The sequence below is a fragment of the Corythoichthys intestinalis genome, chromosome 6 (genome assembly GCF_030265065.1).
Source record: "Corythoichthys intestinalis isolate RoL2023-P3 chromosome 6, ASM3026506v1, whole genome shotgun sequence".
Lineage (NCBI taxonomy): Eukaryota > Metazoa > Chordata > Actinopteri > Syngnathiformes > Syngnathidae > Corythoichthys > Corythoichthys intestinalis.
In genome coordinates, this window is record NC_080400.1 from 20,355,436 (window position 1) to 20,374,036 (window position 18,601).

The 18,601-nt window shown below is 38.5% G+C and overlaps 2 protein-coding genes across 6 annotated transcripts in view; both read right to left on the minus strand.

Moving 5' to 3' along the window:
* arhgef12a (Rho guanine nucleotide exchange factor (GEF) 12a) overlaps positions 1 to 10,425 on the minus strand; it is a 75,619-nt gene extending 65,194 nt beyond the window's left edge. For 3 of the 5 annotated variants that reach the window (XM_057838813.1, XM_057838812.1, XM_057838811.1), the window contains exons 1-2: positions 9,226 to 10,425; positions 3,835 to 3,882 (exon numbers count right to left, since the gene is read on the minus strand). In XM_057838813.1, coding sequence (XP_057694796.1) covers positions 3,835 to 3,882; positions 9,226 to 9,257 — 80 coding nt within the window. In that variant the 5' untranslated portion in view covers positions 9,258 to 10,425. The remainder of the gene's footprint in view (positions 1 to 3,834; positions 3,883 to 9,225) is intronic. The other 2 variants (XM_057838816.1, XM_057838815.1) reach the window with 1 other exon arrangement.
* Positions 10,426 to 13,075: 2,650 nt separating this feature from the next.
* Positions 13,076 to 18,227, minus strand: tlcd5a (TLC domain containing 5a). The gene is made up of 3 exons (XM_057839163.1): positions 17,912 to 18,227; positions 15,969 to 16,166; positions 13,076 to 14,645 (listed from the first exon to the last, which is right to left on the minus strand). The coding sequence occupies exons 2-3, from the start codon at positions 16,156 to 16,158 to the stop codon at positions 14,119 to 14,121; spliced, it is 717 nt and encodes a 238-aa protein (XP_057695146.1). The 5' UTR covers positions 16,159 to 16,166; positions 17,912 to 18,227; the 3' UTR covers positions 13,076 to 14,118.
* Between the last annotated feature and the right edge of the window lie 374 nt (positions 18,228 to 18,601).

Genomic DNA, 18,601 nt, shown 5'->3' on the forward strand with positions numbered 1-18,601 from the left:
TATTACATATGGTGGAAAATGCCCCTGGACTATTTTTTAGATTGTCCGTTTTACCCGAGACCCCTGTTTGCGGACACATTGCAACTGCTTTCGATTCAACCCAGATATGAAAACAAGGTAAGTAACTACATTTATTATTCAAATTTTCTATTACCGTAATTTCCCGAATATAACGCACACTTTTTTCCCCAAAAATCAACTTGTAAAATCATGGTGCGCATTATAAACGGGTACATGGATGGAGACAGAAATATATATATATTACATATATATATAAACCGATTTTTTTTTTATTGACACGGCCACGTTGTGTTGAAGAAACGTATGCGGCGACCCGTTGCCGAACATTACGGTACGTGACGTCACCATTTTGTTTCGGTAATACTTCACTCTAATCGGCCAAATGATTTCGTCTGTGTTAAATTCTGCTTTTTTTACTCTTCATAAAGCACAGAATTTAGTTTCTTGAACTCATTTGAGTAAACGTTTATTGCAGCTCCGCAACTCTGACCATAACAAATGTAAGCACACAGACTTCCGGTGTCCGTCAACTATATCTGTCCCTCAGGAAACTCAACCCCAAATAACAATAGTTCCTATTGTTACTGTCGTGGTCACAGCGACGAGCTCTCACGGATTTCCGACTTACGTTCTCACTTTCCTTTTACCGTATCAATCCATGGAAGAAACATTTATTCATCATGATGAAACGAGCAAGTTATACAGCAACCTTTAAAAGAAAAGTCACATCTGTTTTGTTTTCTCCTAGATTCTGGTAAGTTGGAGAAGTTGACAAATCATGATATTACCGTAAATATTGTCAGTTTATGGTAATGTTTTGAACTACCAATATGCTATGCTTGTGCTGTGTTTAACCAGTCAGTAAAATGACATTTCTGTATCTGTACACGAGCTCTGTTTTCTTGTATTCTTCTATTTATTGGTGCTAAAATTTGGGTGCGTGTTATAAATGGGTACAATATTTTTCCCTAGATTTTACAAGTAAATTTGGGGTGCGCATTATACACGGGTGGGCCTTATATTCGGGAAATTACGGTAGTTTTAGCTTAGAACTATTAATTGACATCTATTATTTAGTCTAGAAAAGAAAAAAATATATAAAGTTTTCACATGAGTGTTTTTAACTTTTAAACAAATCATGGCACAATGAAAAAAAAATTGCGTCTGTAAATAGGTGATGAATATCTATCTTATACTATCACTTGATTGGAATTTGTGACCGTCGCATTTTCGCGGAATTTTAGGTGAAAAATAATTGATCCTAACAAAGAAAAATTGAAAAAAAAAAAAAAAAACACATTTAAAAGGGAAAATATTTGAAAAAGAAAATCTCAACCACTCTTTTTGTCTGTGATTTTTGTCTCGCATTGCATGCGAAATAACAGTTTTTAAAGGGGAACTTTGAACTAAGGTTGGCCAACCATGTTTTTGAATAATATCAATGGCTAAACAATTACAGTGGTACCTCTACATACGATCGCTTCGACACACGAACTTTTCGACATCCGACGTAAAATTTGACTCGCCATTTGTTTCTACATCCGACGACATGCTCGAAATACGACGACAATGGCAGCACCGCAGACGAATGCACGGCGGATTTTCTTGTGTGACAAATCAACACTGGTTTCAGAAAAGATTGGTACAGGTGGTGAAACAAGGAAAAAGTTGACGCTTACCTTCTAAATGAAGATGCAAATGACAGAAAAATATGAGCGTAGGGTGGGCATCCGTGAAATGGCTCAAAAATACATCTCCACGGTCCTCCTCCGACCATCGTTCGCCAGTCTTTATAAGTTAAGCTGACAATTCCTTTTGTGGTAACATCTCCAGAGAAATCGCCAACTTCGCCACGTTTTTATCATTTATTTCACAATTTATTCAAAACAAAAACACCTTCTGTCTGTCGCAATTGAGGCGTTCTCAAGAAAACATTCAAAGTGAAAGTGAAACTCAAGCTCACCGGTCTGTCTCTGGCACGTGAGCCCCGCGGTGCGTTCAGGGTCAGCAAAAAACGTCCGCCACATTAGAACCCGATTCGTTACATAAATACAGGAATTATTATTATTATTATAATTATTATTATTATTATTCCGATTTTGATTTATAATTTATTTGTTTTGCTATGTGTAATTGCCATTTGTAATAGTACCAGCAGTATTTTTTAAGGATTTAGTGAAGGTTTTTGGGCTGTGGAACGAATTAATGGAATTATAATGTATTCCTATGGGAAAATCCTGCTCGACATACGACCATTTCGACTTACAAACAAGGTCCTGGAACGGATTAACTTCGTATGTAGAGGTACCACTGTATAAGCATATTTCTCTTTTTTTTTTTTTTTTTAACGCAACCCTTCCAGATTCTTTGTTTAACCCATAGCAACGCCCTTGACAACGAAAATGCTTTTCTTCGGCAATCTTCGGAAATTACGTCACACCTAGACGTGCGGGGGAAGTCCACCACAGAACAGTATTGTTTGTTGCATTGCTTCTCGGTAAGATGCCACAGCGGTGTGTGGCGATGTTTTGTTCTCGCTCAAACGAAAAGTTGAATGAGTGGCCAAAGGATAGCAGGGCAGGTAAATGGACATCTTTCATTCGCACGAAGCGAATGAATTTTACGCCATCATCGAGTAGTGTTCTCTGCTGCAAACACTTCGAAGATGCCTGCTTCCTTAACCGGTCTGCTTATGATCAAGGATTTGCCAAAAAGCAAATGTGATTTTTGGATAGATGACTGATGACTTTGTCAAAGCATAGCTGCCAACTGTTGTGGAATGAACAGTATAAGCTAGCGACGTTAGCCGAAAGTTAACTCGTGGCAATCCCCGATCATAGTTGTTGTTGCGTTCGCTAGGTTAAGCGTGTTTAAATTGTGCGTCATCTACGATCGTGTCCGAAAGGGTTAATCCACTGTCAATCGGGAAACGGGTGTGGATGTGCATATAAACGGGTCGGCGTCGCGGTAATTCACGGTCACGTTGCAGTAAGAGACACACACCGCCGGTGAGTTTGTGCACATTTATTTGTATTTGTATTATGTATTTCCACCTTCATGCTTCAAGCATTGCATTGCTTTTGGACGGTTCAGCGTTCACGGTGATCGCATGATATGCTTCTAGTTTGTGTTTTATGAGAGCCGCTGACAGGTGACAGCTGACAAATAGTGTTGGTTTAGCGTGTTGGCATTGAGTCAATCTCGCAGCGAATCAGCGAGCGCGCAGGTCACGCAGTGAATCATGGGAAATGTAGTCTCGGGACAACACTGAAGTGGTGCTTTGTAATCTGTTCGCTTGTGTGAAAAAACTACATTTCCTCACGCCATTAGACGCCAATTCCTGCAGAGAGCTGTGCCGAGCTGTGTTCTAACTTTTCCATAAGAACTGCTCCATGTGTTCATAAAGAGACAAGGTTGTCAGCACGTCGTGTGTTCGATACATTTGTAAACAAAAAGCTCATAACAAGACACTATGCACAATCCGTTTAAGAGACGCTGGAGTGGGAGGCGAGGAGGAGATTGGCGAGAAGCAAAACTTCGCAGTCGAATGTGGCGGCAGTCCGCTATTATTTTGTTTTCTTATTGTTGCCACAATAAAGTGGAGAAAGCCATCGACGACTCACCTCCTTCTTTCCCCCCAACGTTTTTATATTATTATTTTATATGCACGAGAGCTGCCGGATCTGCCAAAATGAACATGAAGTCTGATTTTTTTTTTTTTTAACAATGTCATCACATAGACAAAAACATAAAATTATGTGCAAATGCCTGCATCTTCAAATCATGAAAAAATAATAATAGCCCATATCTTACCAATGTTGTAATCTCGATGGGTCTTGTATCCATTCCATGTCAGGTAGTCTAGGCACATTGTTTAGATCCTGATTAGCGTCTGGCTAATACATGTTAGATCCAACATAAATTTCCAAGCTCCTCTTCTTCCTCCAACTCAAATCCTCAACTTCCTCAACTTCAAAAACTTGGATCTCCTCCCTTGCGCTCGGTCTATCGCTTATATCGCTGTTTGAATCATTGTTTGAAGGGCTTTGTATGGCGGCCGTATAGAGCGCTGCCATCGCTGTTCTCGGTGTGACGTATCACTTCCGGGTTTGTCCCTTTTCAGGCTCGAACTTCGGAAACGCGATTATTTTGTCAAATATACAACATATAAATTATTTTTTCATACTTTTACTTTATTTGGTGGACAATGTTTAATTACTTTACTTGTGAGCCTATTTGGCATGTGAAGAAATTAGTTCACACTACTGCTTGAAGATATAAAAGCCGAACAAAGCCCGGTTGTGCCCATTAACAGCTATGTCTTTACACTCTGTGATATGGAGTTTTTGGATCAAAATAAGGTAAGTACGCAATGATATCTAATTGAAATCAGTGTGTCTAAATCTGCTTGCGCTTGATCATGCGTCAAGTTACTGGAAATGTAGTGCGAGCCAGAAAAAACAGGTACGTTACAGTCGAACCATAGCGCTAGAATTACAGACACAGCAGGCTAACTGACTACCGTGCCATTATCTTTTTGACCTGTGATGCCGTCTGAAGTGCTTATTATGAGATGATATAAATGTATTAGATACATTAGCTTACATGCTTAAATTATAAAGCCTAGGTCAGGGGTGTCCAAACTTTTTGCAAAGGGGGCCAGATTTGCCGTGGTAAAAATGTGGGGGGCCTGACCTCTTTTACGTAGAACAATATATTTAAGCAAAATTTAGCAAGCCATTCAGTGTGTCACATTTGCTTTATTATTTTTTTAATGAATAATTTCAACAATCTTGCAGCTAGCCTTTGCGGCGTTCTCTTTCGACTCTCGGGCTCTTGCAAAATTCTACAACTGTGAAATTAAACTAGCTTCATGTTGCTTCAATTTCTCGCTGCTTATCTTCCCTGTAATCTTGTTGTACGTGTCAGCTTCTCTTGTTTGGTATTATCGCCTCACATTGAAATCTTTAAAAACAGCAACTGTCTCTTTGCAAATGAGGCAAGACACAGTTGTTGCATATTTTAGTGAAGAAATAGTCCAATTTCCACCTATCCTTGAAGTGTCGGCCGTCACAGTCAACTTTTTTTTTGTTGATTGTCGCCATTTTAGAAAATTGGAAGTAGAGGGTCACACGGAGTAATGTTGCTTAGCCCTTAAATAACTGCAACATGAAGCAATTATCAGAGAATCCCAAAATTTGAAAAATAAGGTCCTAATAAAATTGAATTTTCAAATTTGTAAAAAGGAAAGTCCAAATGAATATGTGTAATAAGCACTCTGATATCTATAACCCTTGCTAAATCCTGTTTGTTTTTCTCATGGAACCTGCAGATGCATGTGTCGACTTGCATCCATCATTTTTTTCCCCAAAAAGAAATGTCAAAATTCTAAATTAGTCTGAAAATCATGAAATTTTAGGTGCATCAAATGTGATACATTTGGCAATAAAGGGTTAAAGTGCTGCTGCCTTTTAATGGGTAAATGAGGAGCAGCATTTCGTGTGTAAGCAACTTCATATGCTGGTTGCAGTACTGCTGACCAATTTATTAAGTCTGTGTGCGGGCCAGATGTTGTTGATTTTATGACAGAGGCTGGGGGCCGGATGAAATTTGACCACGGGCCACATTTGGCCCCCGGGCCGGACTTTGGACATGTCTGGCCTAGGTCCAAGGCTTCGAGGCTAAACATGATCGATCGATCAATCTTTTGATTGGGAAATCACCTTCACATTATTGCCGGCATTGCTTTTCAGAAGTCATCATGCCACATAGATCTACATAGTGGAGTAGAGAAATGAGGGAGAATGACGCGAATAAATATGAAATACCGAGGGATGCTATTATAGATGTGGGGAGGACAGTGTGGTCAGGAAGGCCCACATCTTTATGACAGATGACATCAAACACAACAACAAGGCGGTCAACAAGTTTACAACACAAAGCGTGTCAAGGATGAGCACAAAAATGACAGTGAAAAGGCTGACAAGGTCCAAGGTGTGTACAAGTTAGGTTTTCTTTATCATACTTCATATGTGTGTTATTGAGGGTCTTCTTGTTTTATGTCGTTATTCATCATTTCTATTGCATCACATTACATGACTTGACAACGCAGCCTTACAAGGCTCAACGTTGCCTCTATGGCTCTGCACACGGCAAAGGGCTTCCTCTCCCAGGCTCTCAGAAGAGCCGTGCACTCTGGAAAAAAACTCCGCAACGCCAAGGACATGGTTGAGTAGCTGTTAGAGAAGCATGGCACGGCCCTGACTTAACAGTTACATCTCTTTTTCACACAAGTCGATGTGTCCTTTCACTCAACGACTATGAAATGACAAGGAGTGGGGGAATCATCTTTTAGAATTTTTTTTTCACAAAATGTTACTTGAAGTCTTTGTCATTTATGTTGTTGTACCAGGATGGGTGCCAAAAACATTTTTAAGTGATTAACTTCAAAATTTCAAAATGTCTTCAAAAACGTCTAATTTTAACTCACCTGATTAGACCAACTTTTAAGGTGTCAAAAAATGCTTTCCTGTTCAAAAGTTTTATTCCCCCAGAAAATAGAGATTTTAAGCTTTCCAATGATGCATACCACTTGCATATAGGACAATTTTTAAACTTATATATAATGTATGTATAACCATTGTATCGTATTAAAAATGTTCTCATATTTTTGCCAGTGGATCAAATCTAATCTGTGATTTAACTTGGCCAGCAAATATGAAACCTTTTCAGTATATTGTTTTCTGGTCATGACGGACCCATTTTCAAGTTTTGACATGTCAAAAGTAACTTTTTGCATACGAAAACTTGAAAACGAGTCAATTCTGACCCCAACACAATACAATAAATTGCTGAGGTATCAGGTCGTCACTCAGTATTGGCAGATCCTCAAAATCAAGTGCCTTGGACTGGAATTCGGGTGCAAAATGTGTGATCGGACAACTCTTTTTACGATATTACTAAATATTTTTTATTTATTCAATATAATTTAGATAATATTTCTCACAAGGTTTGATAGGATTGGTCATTCCTGTTCCTGATTTGATTTGTGTTGCTTTCATTGTGGAGACTATAGAACAGTTAATTTTCCATGTGGATGATTAAATTATCTATAAATCATAGAGGTCATGTTGTGACGATGTAGGCTGGTAAAATGTGTGTATTCTCAGTATAATATTGTTAAAATACTGAAGGGCAACTGATGCCCTACACAGGGACCTAGAGTTTTTATCTAGTCGTGGCAGTCACAGTGCCTATACATCAAATTACATTTTTTAGAAGGTCACACTTAATTTAAAGAAACAATCTGAAAACTTTAAATGCAAACCTTCCTCTTGTGATGTTCCGAAACACGTGTTTCTTAACACTTTTGTCATCGGAGCAACTGCACTCCAGTAGGTTCATTTGTCACAACAACAAAAAAAAAACCACAATGAAAGTGGGCGCTAACCACTGCTGTCGTCATTGCAAGAGGGGGGAAGGGTGTCAAGTATAATGGGACTTTAAACGCTTGTATCCTGGCCAAATGATGTTCTAACTGGGGCTTGCTTCTGCCCTGAACCAAGCAAATGTGCACATTCCAGAGATTTAGCCTGCTTTACTCACAGGTATGAGGTATTCAGGTAAGCTGGCTGGCCAAAACTTAACAGAGAAAAACCTTTTCAGAGATGAAAACTTGAAAAGTCCACAGGAATTAGTTCTTGTTATGACTCCAAAGTATACTAATGGATTACACTAGAATAAACACTTAACAGGCAGGATGTATTTGCTGTTGAACTGATAGAACTGCATCCAAGCTCTGATTCCACCATTAAGGTGATTACAAGGTTCTGTTTAAATCCAAAGATCGTTTTAATGGGAGCTGGAAAAGGTAAGCGTTAAAGTCTTAGGCGTAATCACAGACGGTAAATGAGAACTGGACAGAGTGCAGGTAACGTCACCCATCAGGTTTGCCGACTCCCATTTGAAGCTCACTTATTGGCGCCGCCATGACAGATGCTATATTTTTGTCTACGTTTGAGAAGCCCGTATTTGGGTGATTTAGTCGGTATGCGTTCTCTATGTCATTCTATAGGAGGGAAGCCCAACGCACCGACTGAATAAAAATTCCTTGAGATCCTGGAAATGCAACTGATGCGGCCCGCGCATTAATTTTTTTTAAGCGATAAATTACGACATAACATTCACCCCCTGTACACTTGTCACGATGCATTTATGTCCCCATACAGCCCAAATTCAGTTTGAACCAGGCTCCAAACAGGTTTATATTGATTGGGAAATTGGCGAGTTTAGAATAGCGGGTCAATTTAAACTGCTTCACTTCTGCAACCAGAGGAGCCAGACAGAGTGGCCAATGTTCAGTACTGCAGGCTTTTTCAAACACTTCTGGGATTTTATTTTGTAAAAAGGGCCTCGGGCGTAATACTGGCTATACATTGATGGACCGTGTCATCAAGTATTTTGCAGGGGAAGAACTCCATTACATGTGCTGGCATCAGCAGCACTTCCATCAAGATCAGATGCAGGTATTTGGTAATTGGATAACTCAGTTATTAGTCAGCACATTGCTACAATGAAGTCAAATACAAGGAAGTACTGTACATAATGTCTATATACTAAGTGTTCTCTTTCTTAATAAACGGTCACATTCACATGTGAGAGGTCATGTATCATCGTCCACTTAGGGTCACTTTTCTCATATTGTAATATTTAGTATTTGCAATTTGAATGTTTTTGCTTTATAGGGCAAGGCTTGTTAGCGATACGGTTTTATAAGATACAAATTAGGGCTGTAATGATGCATCAATCTTGACCGACATACTAACTGGAAACTACTGAATTGAGTCGAAATGTAAAATATCGATCAAGAGTCATATTTTTTTGGTATACTGCTATTTAAAATGAATTTTTTTCATCCAAATTTATAAATGTTTCTGCAATAAAATTGTTTAAAAAAAAAAAAAAAAAAAAAAGCTTCTTTTTTTAAGCTTTCAGTGAAATTGAAGTGTAATATTGGCAAATATAGTACTATTATTTAAATACAGTAATTTATATTGTATTGTCATGAAATTGGGTGATTATGCCCCTTGTACAAATACACATCATTTACAAGTTATATTACTAAAGCTGAAAAAATTGACTTTTTTAACAGATCAAAACAAACTAACCAATATTTCACTATCCAAAATTGGTGGTATACTATACCTGTCAGTGAAGCTTGACTGTGTGTCACTCATTGGGCTTCCGGTTCTAGATTTGCAGGGAATTATATCCGATTAACATTTTCCAGAGTGTGATATGGCGACTTGATGAAGCGTCCTTCTCTGGCATTCGTAACAAATTGCCTTCTTTTTAAAAATAAATTAAATAAATATCAAAGAAAGACGCCAGCAGCGACGCAGACGGCAAATATTCTCAATGTTTGGGGTGGGTCACAGAAAGCTGGATCATTAAAATGGTGCAAAAATGAGTCAGGGCCTGAATGGACTCAGTAGAGAGATTATATCCTTCCCCTTGGTGATGAATAACACTGCTGGTCGGGTATGCGTGCTCCTCACCGCCGCATTCACATTCCAGTTTTCGGGTAATCCAACGTTCCGGACAGCGTGGCGATGCAGTCCGCCTGCCACCACCCCTGCTCTGCTCAAATAGGGACGAGACGTCCCTGGGAGATCCTGCGGATTCCTCCGGTCGGCAGTTTGCGGTATCTCCTGCACGATTCTGCAGTTCCCTTGAAGAGTCTTCCGATACCGTAATATGTCAAATAAACGAGCCGCTCGAAAGAATCAAAAATTAAAACTGTATATGAGCGAAATGCTTGGTGGGGAGAATCCTCAAAGGAAAGGAGAGTTCAGTATTGCTAGCTTCCAGCTAACAAAACACATCCACTGTACAGGGTGAGAAAATAAACTTTGCGCCGTGTGCTCCTGTTTCCACTGCAAACAAAGCAAAGTCCGAATCCCGATGAGTGGGAAGAAAACACAGCATATATGTCCAGTTGCTTTTTTTTTTATGTCCACGTCCTTTAAAAAAGTCTCCTCGAGGGGTGAGAAGAGAACAAGTAGTCTCCCGCGAGCGGAGAGTCGTGAACAAAAACAACACCCCGATTTGGCGTTAAAAACTTTCAGGGACGCTTGCGACTTTTAATCCCGACGTTCGGCGTCATTTGTACGAGGAATAAAAACTTCAGGGACAGAAGGAAAAAAACGCCCGTGCGTGCCGTTAGCAACGCCCTAGCTTGTTAGCTTGCCAGCCGCCGCGATCCCAAACTTCCAGCAACCACTTCCGCCGGGAGATGGGAAAACAGCATCCTGCCTTTCGAAATGTTTAAAAATACTGAAATATTTCCGAACAAAGTCAAAGGAATATATACCTTTGTATACCTCTTTTAAAATTGTCCTTTCGTCACAAACATGCATAAGAAACTGCATGTACACACTAAAATGTCATGTTAAATGACGTGACAGACAGGACGGAAAGACTACAACGTAGGAAAACCAAAATCATTCACATTTAAATCTATTCAAACGCGAATCGTATGAATTAACACACAAACATATAGAACTCCAAGCTTAAAATTAATATTCAATAATAGACACGTCATTGTGGGAATCGTGGTTTTTGTTCAATCGGCCATTTCTGGCCTCAAAAGAAAACCATACTAACGTCATATTTTTAACCTGCCTGATTACACATCTAAAAATATTTAAAGTTTGCCTTATTTTACTAAACACTATTTACTCAGGAAAATGTGAGTTTTACTTTATGCAACCCCTTTATCTATTTTAGCAACCAATCTTTGTCAAAATACATAACACATTAAACACTATAATTTTGACCTTTCTCACGTAATGAAAAAGCGTAAATTTAGCGTTACAGACCGTCTACAAAAAGAACTTCGTATCCCTGTAATTTAGGATCCACGTCATGTAACAGGTCATCGTTATACTCTAGTACCATCTAGTGGATATAAATTACAGCTCCTCGTCGAGTAATTACAGAATTACACTCTTTATTGGGCAAGTGACTATTTTGTAAATTAGAAAACTAAATCGGCAGACATCAGGTTTTAGGTCATGCAAGCTACAAGATCTCCATTGTAATTGTTACTTTTTCTTAGACATCTGTCTCAATCTGGGTATTGCATAATATACCACTTTTGCACTTTTACATCAGCATCTATGCGCAAACTGTCATTTGCATTATCATATCAGGTCAGCTATCTGCTTCCTAGTCTGATTACTATAAATGGTCATATACGCACTGTTCCGCTTTTATATAACTGGTCACTACGTCACCATTTGCCACTAGTCACTTAATCACTTTATTCCCAATCTGTGTACACCTGTGTTTTTGTATTAGCCTCATTGTACTTTTGCTTCTGTTTCATATGGAGTGTGTTACGGCAAAGCTTTAAATCTCTTTCTATTGTATTCTAATGTATGACTGTATTGTTGTTAAAGCCATCCATCCATCCATCCATCCATCCATCCATCCATCCATCCATCCATCCATCCATCCATCCATCCATCCATCCATCCATCCATCCATCCATCCATCCTCAACACTGATCGTTCTGTAATTATATATATACGTATGTGGCGGAAAACACAGACAAGGCTGAAAAAGAAGTTTCTGCTCTTGCACCCCTCTTTAAAATAAACTGTTGTATTTTAAGCCAAAAGAACTGTTGTGTTCGATAGAACAATATGTCTATATGCTGCCATAGCAGATTCATAACGCAATAAGCCCCCAAACTATTTCTAATTTGTCCGTTTTACCCTGGAAACCAGTTTACAGACGTCGCGCAACCGTTTTTGTTTCAACATAAAAAGAAGTTAATTAACCGTATTCATTATTCTTCGAAATGTCTTTCATTTTTAGCTTAGAATCAATAATTGATGTCTAATATATATACATTTATTTTTTAAAACGACTTTAATAAATTATTCACTCGCATATTTTAAACGTTTGAACAAATAATGTCACAATAAAAAAATTGGCGTCTGTAAAAAAGTCACGGATATCTACCTCATAAATATCATTACTGTCGCATTTTCCCCGATATTTTAGATGATAAATATCGGTCCAAAGAAAAATTTGGAAAAAAAAAAAAAACGTTTAAAAGGGTAAATATATGAAAATGAAAATCTCAATTACTCCTTGATGTCTGCGATTTCTGCATCGCGACCCTTGTTATATGACCATGTTTAACCCATAAAATCCCCCCAAAAATCCAGCTGTGGCCATTCACAGCTGTGTCTTGACACTCGGTGATACATGCTACATGGAGTTTTTGGATCTAAAAGAAGCAAGTACGCGATAATATCTCGTTAAAATCATGGCGTCTTTAATTACGCTCTCACGTGCTCTCACCTGCAGTCAGGGTTTTGCTGTTTAAAAATTATTATTATTATTATTTTTCTTCCGCCAGAAAATTTAGATTTTAAGCTTTCCAATGATGTATCACACATGCATATAGGAGAATTTAGAAATTTGGCCAAATAGGAGGTCTCAGAGCGGAACTTCAAGTCATTTGAGTGTTTTTTGCTATATATATATATATATATATATATATATATATATATATATATATATATATATATATATATATATATATATATATACATATATACAGGATATGAATAAAAGTATCAGTTAAAATGTTCATGAAAACAAAATTTAAAAAATTAAAATTAATAAAAACAAACATACTCTGGTATGAATCCCAATAACCCCCAATATACTAGTACATTTTCACAGTATTTAACTCATTGCTTGCCAATGACGAAAATATATGTCAAATTCATTTAAACTGTGCGGAGAGATTGATGTATGTCATGTTTTAATGCCATTGACGGTGCTAGATGTCCAATCCATTTGACTGGAAGCTCACTCCCAGCCTCTACCAATAAAAATGGATTGGACGTCGAGCGCGGTCAGTGGCAGCTAATGAGTTAAATGAGTGTCCTGTGAAGGTTTAATTGCAACCCAATTTAAATGAGACATTTATACAGACCACAAGATTTACATTCATTAATACAATTACCACTTTAATTATGGTGTGGAATTTACAGTAGAGAATCAACAATGACAATATAGTTCTTAAAGTAAGGCACTCATCAGTTATACTTTTTGCTTTCTCTGTAAATTCACAATGTTGCTGTTCAGCTGAAACTGAAACAGCTGGAGCTGAAACAGACCTGGGCTGAAAACAATGAAATGGCAGTTGTTTTAGCATCTTCCTGCACCAATTTTGCACTAGAGTTAGGTATTAGTAATGGTAACAGAATTACATGACAGTACATTCATTAGAAACTTCATTGGGTGCCCTCATTTATGTAACAGAGCTTTGGCCCTCTCAAGTACCAGTACCTTTTAATTAAAAAACAAAAAAAACAATCACTGTATAACCCAATATTAAAAGTCACAATCACAATTTTACCGAATAGGATAAACAGAGAAAGGGGATACAAAGGAATTAAGCAAATCCTAGAATAATGATCAAAAATAAAATAAATAAGTTACAGTAAACTTCCTGAAAAATTTTACCCTGAGTAAGACATCTGTTCACAGTTTGTCATATGTGCAATGTTTTCAAAATGACTTACACATAGATTGAGATGATTACAGGTTGTGCACAAACAGTACCCAACTTTCTGGGACACTTTTTGCTTAAACTCTGACTCATACATTAACTTGTTAATGATCCATCTATTTCTTCATTGTCGTACTTCTTCACACATAAAAATGCACGATGGTGTTGAGACAGACACTGGCTGAACTCCAAACTTAAGAGCTTCTGCTGAACAGTATTAGGTTTTGGGAGTAATGACTCATGCATGAATTGTAGCCATAAAATGATGTACACAAACAGTGGCTGCCTTTGGAGACAGTATTTTTGCTCTGTTGGTCTAACTTGCAACATCTGTCAGTGCTTGTATTTCCAGCTTCATAAGCCTCCTCCTCCTGTTTTGTCTATTAAACCATTTACACAACAACCAAAGTGTTCAGTTTTGATGACTGCAGAAAGCATTTTTTTGCTCCTACTTTATATCTTCATGTCAATTACACTAAAGTCATTTCTGTGGTCTGCACTCAGTCAATCTTTCCTTTGTGACCATTTGTGGCCTCTTGTCGTTCCTTCCGATGGTTCTGCCAACTCTTGCTCTTGCGGACAGCAAATCGAACAATGTCCACCATGAAAACCCAGGATAGCGCGTACATAGCCACGCCTCCGCACTTGATGAAGAATCTGGGTCTTGGCGAGATCAGCTCACAGTACAGCATTGTACCTCCCACAAAGATCCGCATTAGCACGAAGAGGAGCACAAACAGCACGTCCACAGTGTGCGCAAGGGGTGTGCCGTAACGTCCCGTCTGCTTGAGGAACCAGCGTGCCTGTAGCAGGGGATTGGTGATCTCACTGCCAAACAGAACAGCACAGCCCTCGATGCCAGACTCGCCCAGCCACAGAGTGAGAAGGATTCCTAGGATGCTCATGCTGTGGTGGGCCAGCATGACGGCTCCTTCAGTGCGGAAGTAGACGCACCAAGCCATGTCAAAGACAAAGTAGCCCAGGCTCAGCAACATGGCGCTTATCTGCAAAGGTGTGTTCTTTGTACCTAATAAACAAATACAAGGTTTCACATTTTTCACTTGTTGCATTCTTAAAATTCACTTAAAACGATCGATATTTGCAAAGGATAAAGAATATTTGCATGCAAATACTGTTATATTGTCAGTTGGCTTGTTGCTTCACCGTTTGTATTTAAATATCTATTGTTTAATTGGTCGACCGATAGGGGATTTTCAAGTGCCAATGCCTATTTTTAAAAATGAAATACAGACGGTTGCCGATGTCTAAAGCCGATTTTATATGCCGATAATTGAGGCTTGTATACTTTATTTGAAATAACTTGGATTATGAAAGGCAACTGAAACACACGTTATATACTGTAAATGTCTATGTAAATAGTTAATTTTGTCTTCTGCTACTTCCAAGGTGGTGCAAAATCACAATTAACAAAGGTCACCTAAATTGTGAACATAAGTTACCCTATCATATGTGCTGATATCGGACGATCTCGAAAAAAAGAAATCCATATATCAGTGAACATAACAGTTATTCTATTATGGTGGTCATATATTGTCCAATTTTGATAAAAGTCCATACATTGGCCACAGTATCAGCTGACCAATATATTGGATGACCTTTACCTTCACCCGAACACTGAACATAACAGTTATCCTTTTATATTGGCTACAAATCGGCCAATGGCCGATCTTAAAAAGTTCATATATCGGCTGACTTGTAGTCAAAACACTATGGCATAGAAGCTATTCATTTCAGTGTGGATTTTGCATTGTGTATTGGCTTTAAAGACCACGTTATACTTTTTCCACCCTTATCAACCTAAATACAGTATATGGCATTGTCATAAAAGGGCAACCTTTTAGAAGCCAGAAAAAAAAAAGAAAAATGCTCAAATAATTTTTTTGTTTGGCCACTACGCCAAAATCAGAAGATAAATCAAGCTGTTGGGTTTTCTACATCACAAATTCTGAGCTCCCACCTCTAACTTCAAGGTCCCTCCTTTAGACTTAGGTAAAACAAAATAATCTGATTTGGGTAAATACATATCAAGCTGTTTGTTTTATGCTTACTTTGTGAAAAATTATTCAAAGAACAGTTTACTGTCAATCTGACAAATTGCTGCTTGTTGTGAAGTTAGCTGAGTTCATGACCGCCAAATATTGCTTGTATCCCCTTTTTTTCCATCCATGTCAAAGCAAAAACAAAAAACAATCCAAAAAAACAGCCAAACTTATCACAAAAAAAACATACGTCTCATGGTCAAAACTAACATTTCATGATACAGCTGTTCTTGGAGAGACAGACAACATTCAGGTTTAATGACCAATCCACAATATACTGTAACACCTACCTGGGTAAGTGAAGGGCCATGGCCCATCCACATAGCCTATGTAGGCCGTGACACTGACTGCCAGGATGCCGTGGAGCAAGGTGACGAGGCGGCAGTTCCACTCGCAGCTTCGATGGCTGTTGAGGTGACACAGGGCAAAGTAGAGCGACGCCCAGCCAGCGAGGCTCAGAAGGGCGCCAAATATGACCATGTTCTCCTCTGAAGACAAGAACGACATCACGCTCAGTGAGATCGCTTACAGTACAAGCACTGTGATATTCTTTCGATAACAATTAGCCTTTGCTTGTGCAAGAATAGCACTACAGTCGACCCCTTGAGGGCTCGGTGGGGTGAGGGGGACGTGCCTTCGCTGGCTGTGACGTTTGTACCATGCAGCTGGTCGGGCCAGCCCTCACTCCATGGCTAGCGCACAGTCGCCTTGCACAATTCAGAACTAGATGAGAGATGACTGGGCTTCGGACATTCGCTTCTTGAGCAAGTAATGTGAGGATGTGTGTGTTGTTGGAATCTTCTTTGTAAAATTTTAATAGAAACACTAGGATTTTGCTAAACTTAATGTCTGGAATTTGAACTGTTTATGCATAGTCTTCACTTCAGGCGTTCATATTAGATGACATGCTGGGCCTAACAGTACAATTGTAACTTTTGACATCAAGACCCAGCCAAACTGTTTTGAGCATATGCCTATTTAACACCAATAGTCAATACGCTGCCATCTACTGGTCATGTTGTATTTTAGGACTTTCAGTTCGACTGACAGTAGTGACTGATGCTCGAGACAGAGACAGAGAGACAGACTGAGAGACAGACAGAGAGGGAGAGGGAAAGGGAGAGGGAAAGGGAGAGGGAGATTTTTGTGACTGGTGATTGAATACAACCAAAAAATTAAAAACATTTGTTACATTGATGCAAACACTCATTCTGGTATACTTCTTGGGTGCTGAATCCAAATCTAAGTTTTTTTTTTTTTCTGTAAACTCTACATTCTTTGAAAATCAAGACTTTTTGTGCAATGTAAATGATAACAAAGCTATAGGCTTATTTTCAAACAAAGTGGTAATAATAGTAATACGTAAAACTTCATATGTGCCTGTGTGCCCGCGCGCATGTAAATACTGTATGTAAAATAAAAAGTTATATGTAGTAAAATAATAAAGTTATACCATGTTTTAGAAATTAGACGACTGCAGAGTGCAGATACAGAAAACTGACAAAATGTGATATGTGCTGTACTCCAGTCCTGCCAAAGTGCTCCAATATGAAAACCAGTCAGCTTTGACAAGATAATTTGACAACGATTCAGAAAATGTATCCAACAATGCAAAAGACTGAAAGGTTTAACTAACTTGTATGACGAATCTGTAAAGAATTCCACTAAAATGTGAGTATCAAAACTGCTGATTACATGAAATCTAAAGCATATAGCGGGGAAAAAGAGGCAGGTTTGAAATCAACGACCAAAAATTTAACACATTTGAATGCTTATTATAGCACTGTCATAATCATATGACGCCTGGCATGAACATGAATGAATGCTAACCGGTATGACAGATTTCTATTAAGTGTTCTAATATAATACCCAATCCAAAGACATTTGAAACAATGTCAGCTTTAGATCAGAAGTGACAATTTTCTGAATGACATTTAATGATATCTTCTACGTCAAGCGACATATGTTACTCAAGGCAAGGCAACCCTGATATTGAGTAATTCCATTGGACAATTTCAGACGTTTTAGATGTATAATAAATGAGCTCACTGTATAAATGTCACCGAAAACGCGAAGAGACGATTACTAACAATCCTCGGTATGATTAGACTGGAAGAAACATATGGAACTGAACGCCGCGCAGTCTGGCTAGCCGCAACAAGCTAACATGCTAACAAACTATATCCCATTTTTACACAAATTTACAAGAAAAACATAATAAATGTGTAATTACCTTAACGGCACACATGTGAACGTGACTCCAGATATTTTCCCCCAATGATATCACTTAAAATTGATTTCAGCTTGTAGTCGTTGTCCTCCATCAACTCTCCATCATGTTAAGGCTAAAGCTCCTCTTCATGGGCATAAAACGCACGCATTAAGCGAAATGCCCTATTATCTGTACTATGACGAGCTACTGGACATTAAAAATATTTAAACTCGCATTTTTTCACGTGTTTATTCTATTTTTAAGCAACACATCTTTGTACACTTCCCTGCACGACTGCTTAATGGCTAGGAAGGGCTAACGGTACTTCGGTTTTCGTCCGACAGCGGCACTCTGAGGTCAGATGGATACATTACACACGTGTTGCTGACTAATGATTGGATGGATGCAACGTCATACTTATTGTTCAATTTCCCCCCCAAATTTTAATGGAAAAAAATAAAAATAAAATAAAATACAATTGATCTGCCAATATCTTACTATTACAAGAATGAACGATACATGGATATATTATTCGATCACTTGGTTTAAGGTCAGAATTCTGCGTTTAATTTTACAATTCTCACTTTATTCTCAGAATTCTCACTGAAATTCAGGATTTTTTTCCCCCTCCACTGACCCTAATACTCTACCATAATTCGAGTGTATTCCCCATCTCTTGCCCAAAGTCAGCAAGGACTGGCTTCATACTGG

Coding starts and splice junctions, on each gene's coding strand:
- tlcd5a (XM_057839163.1), bottom strand. CDS start 16,158: ATGGTCATATTTGGCGCCCTTCTGAGCCTCGCTGGCTGGGCGTCGCTC. Junction 14,646..15,968: donor ATGGCCCTTCACTTACCCAG/GTAGGTGTTACA, acceptor TTTGTTTATTAG/GTACAAAGAACACACCTTTG.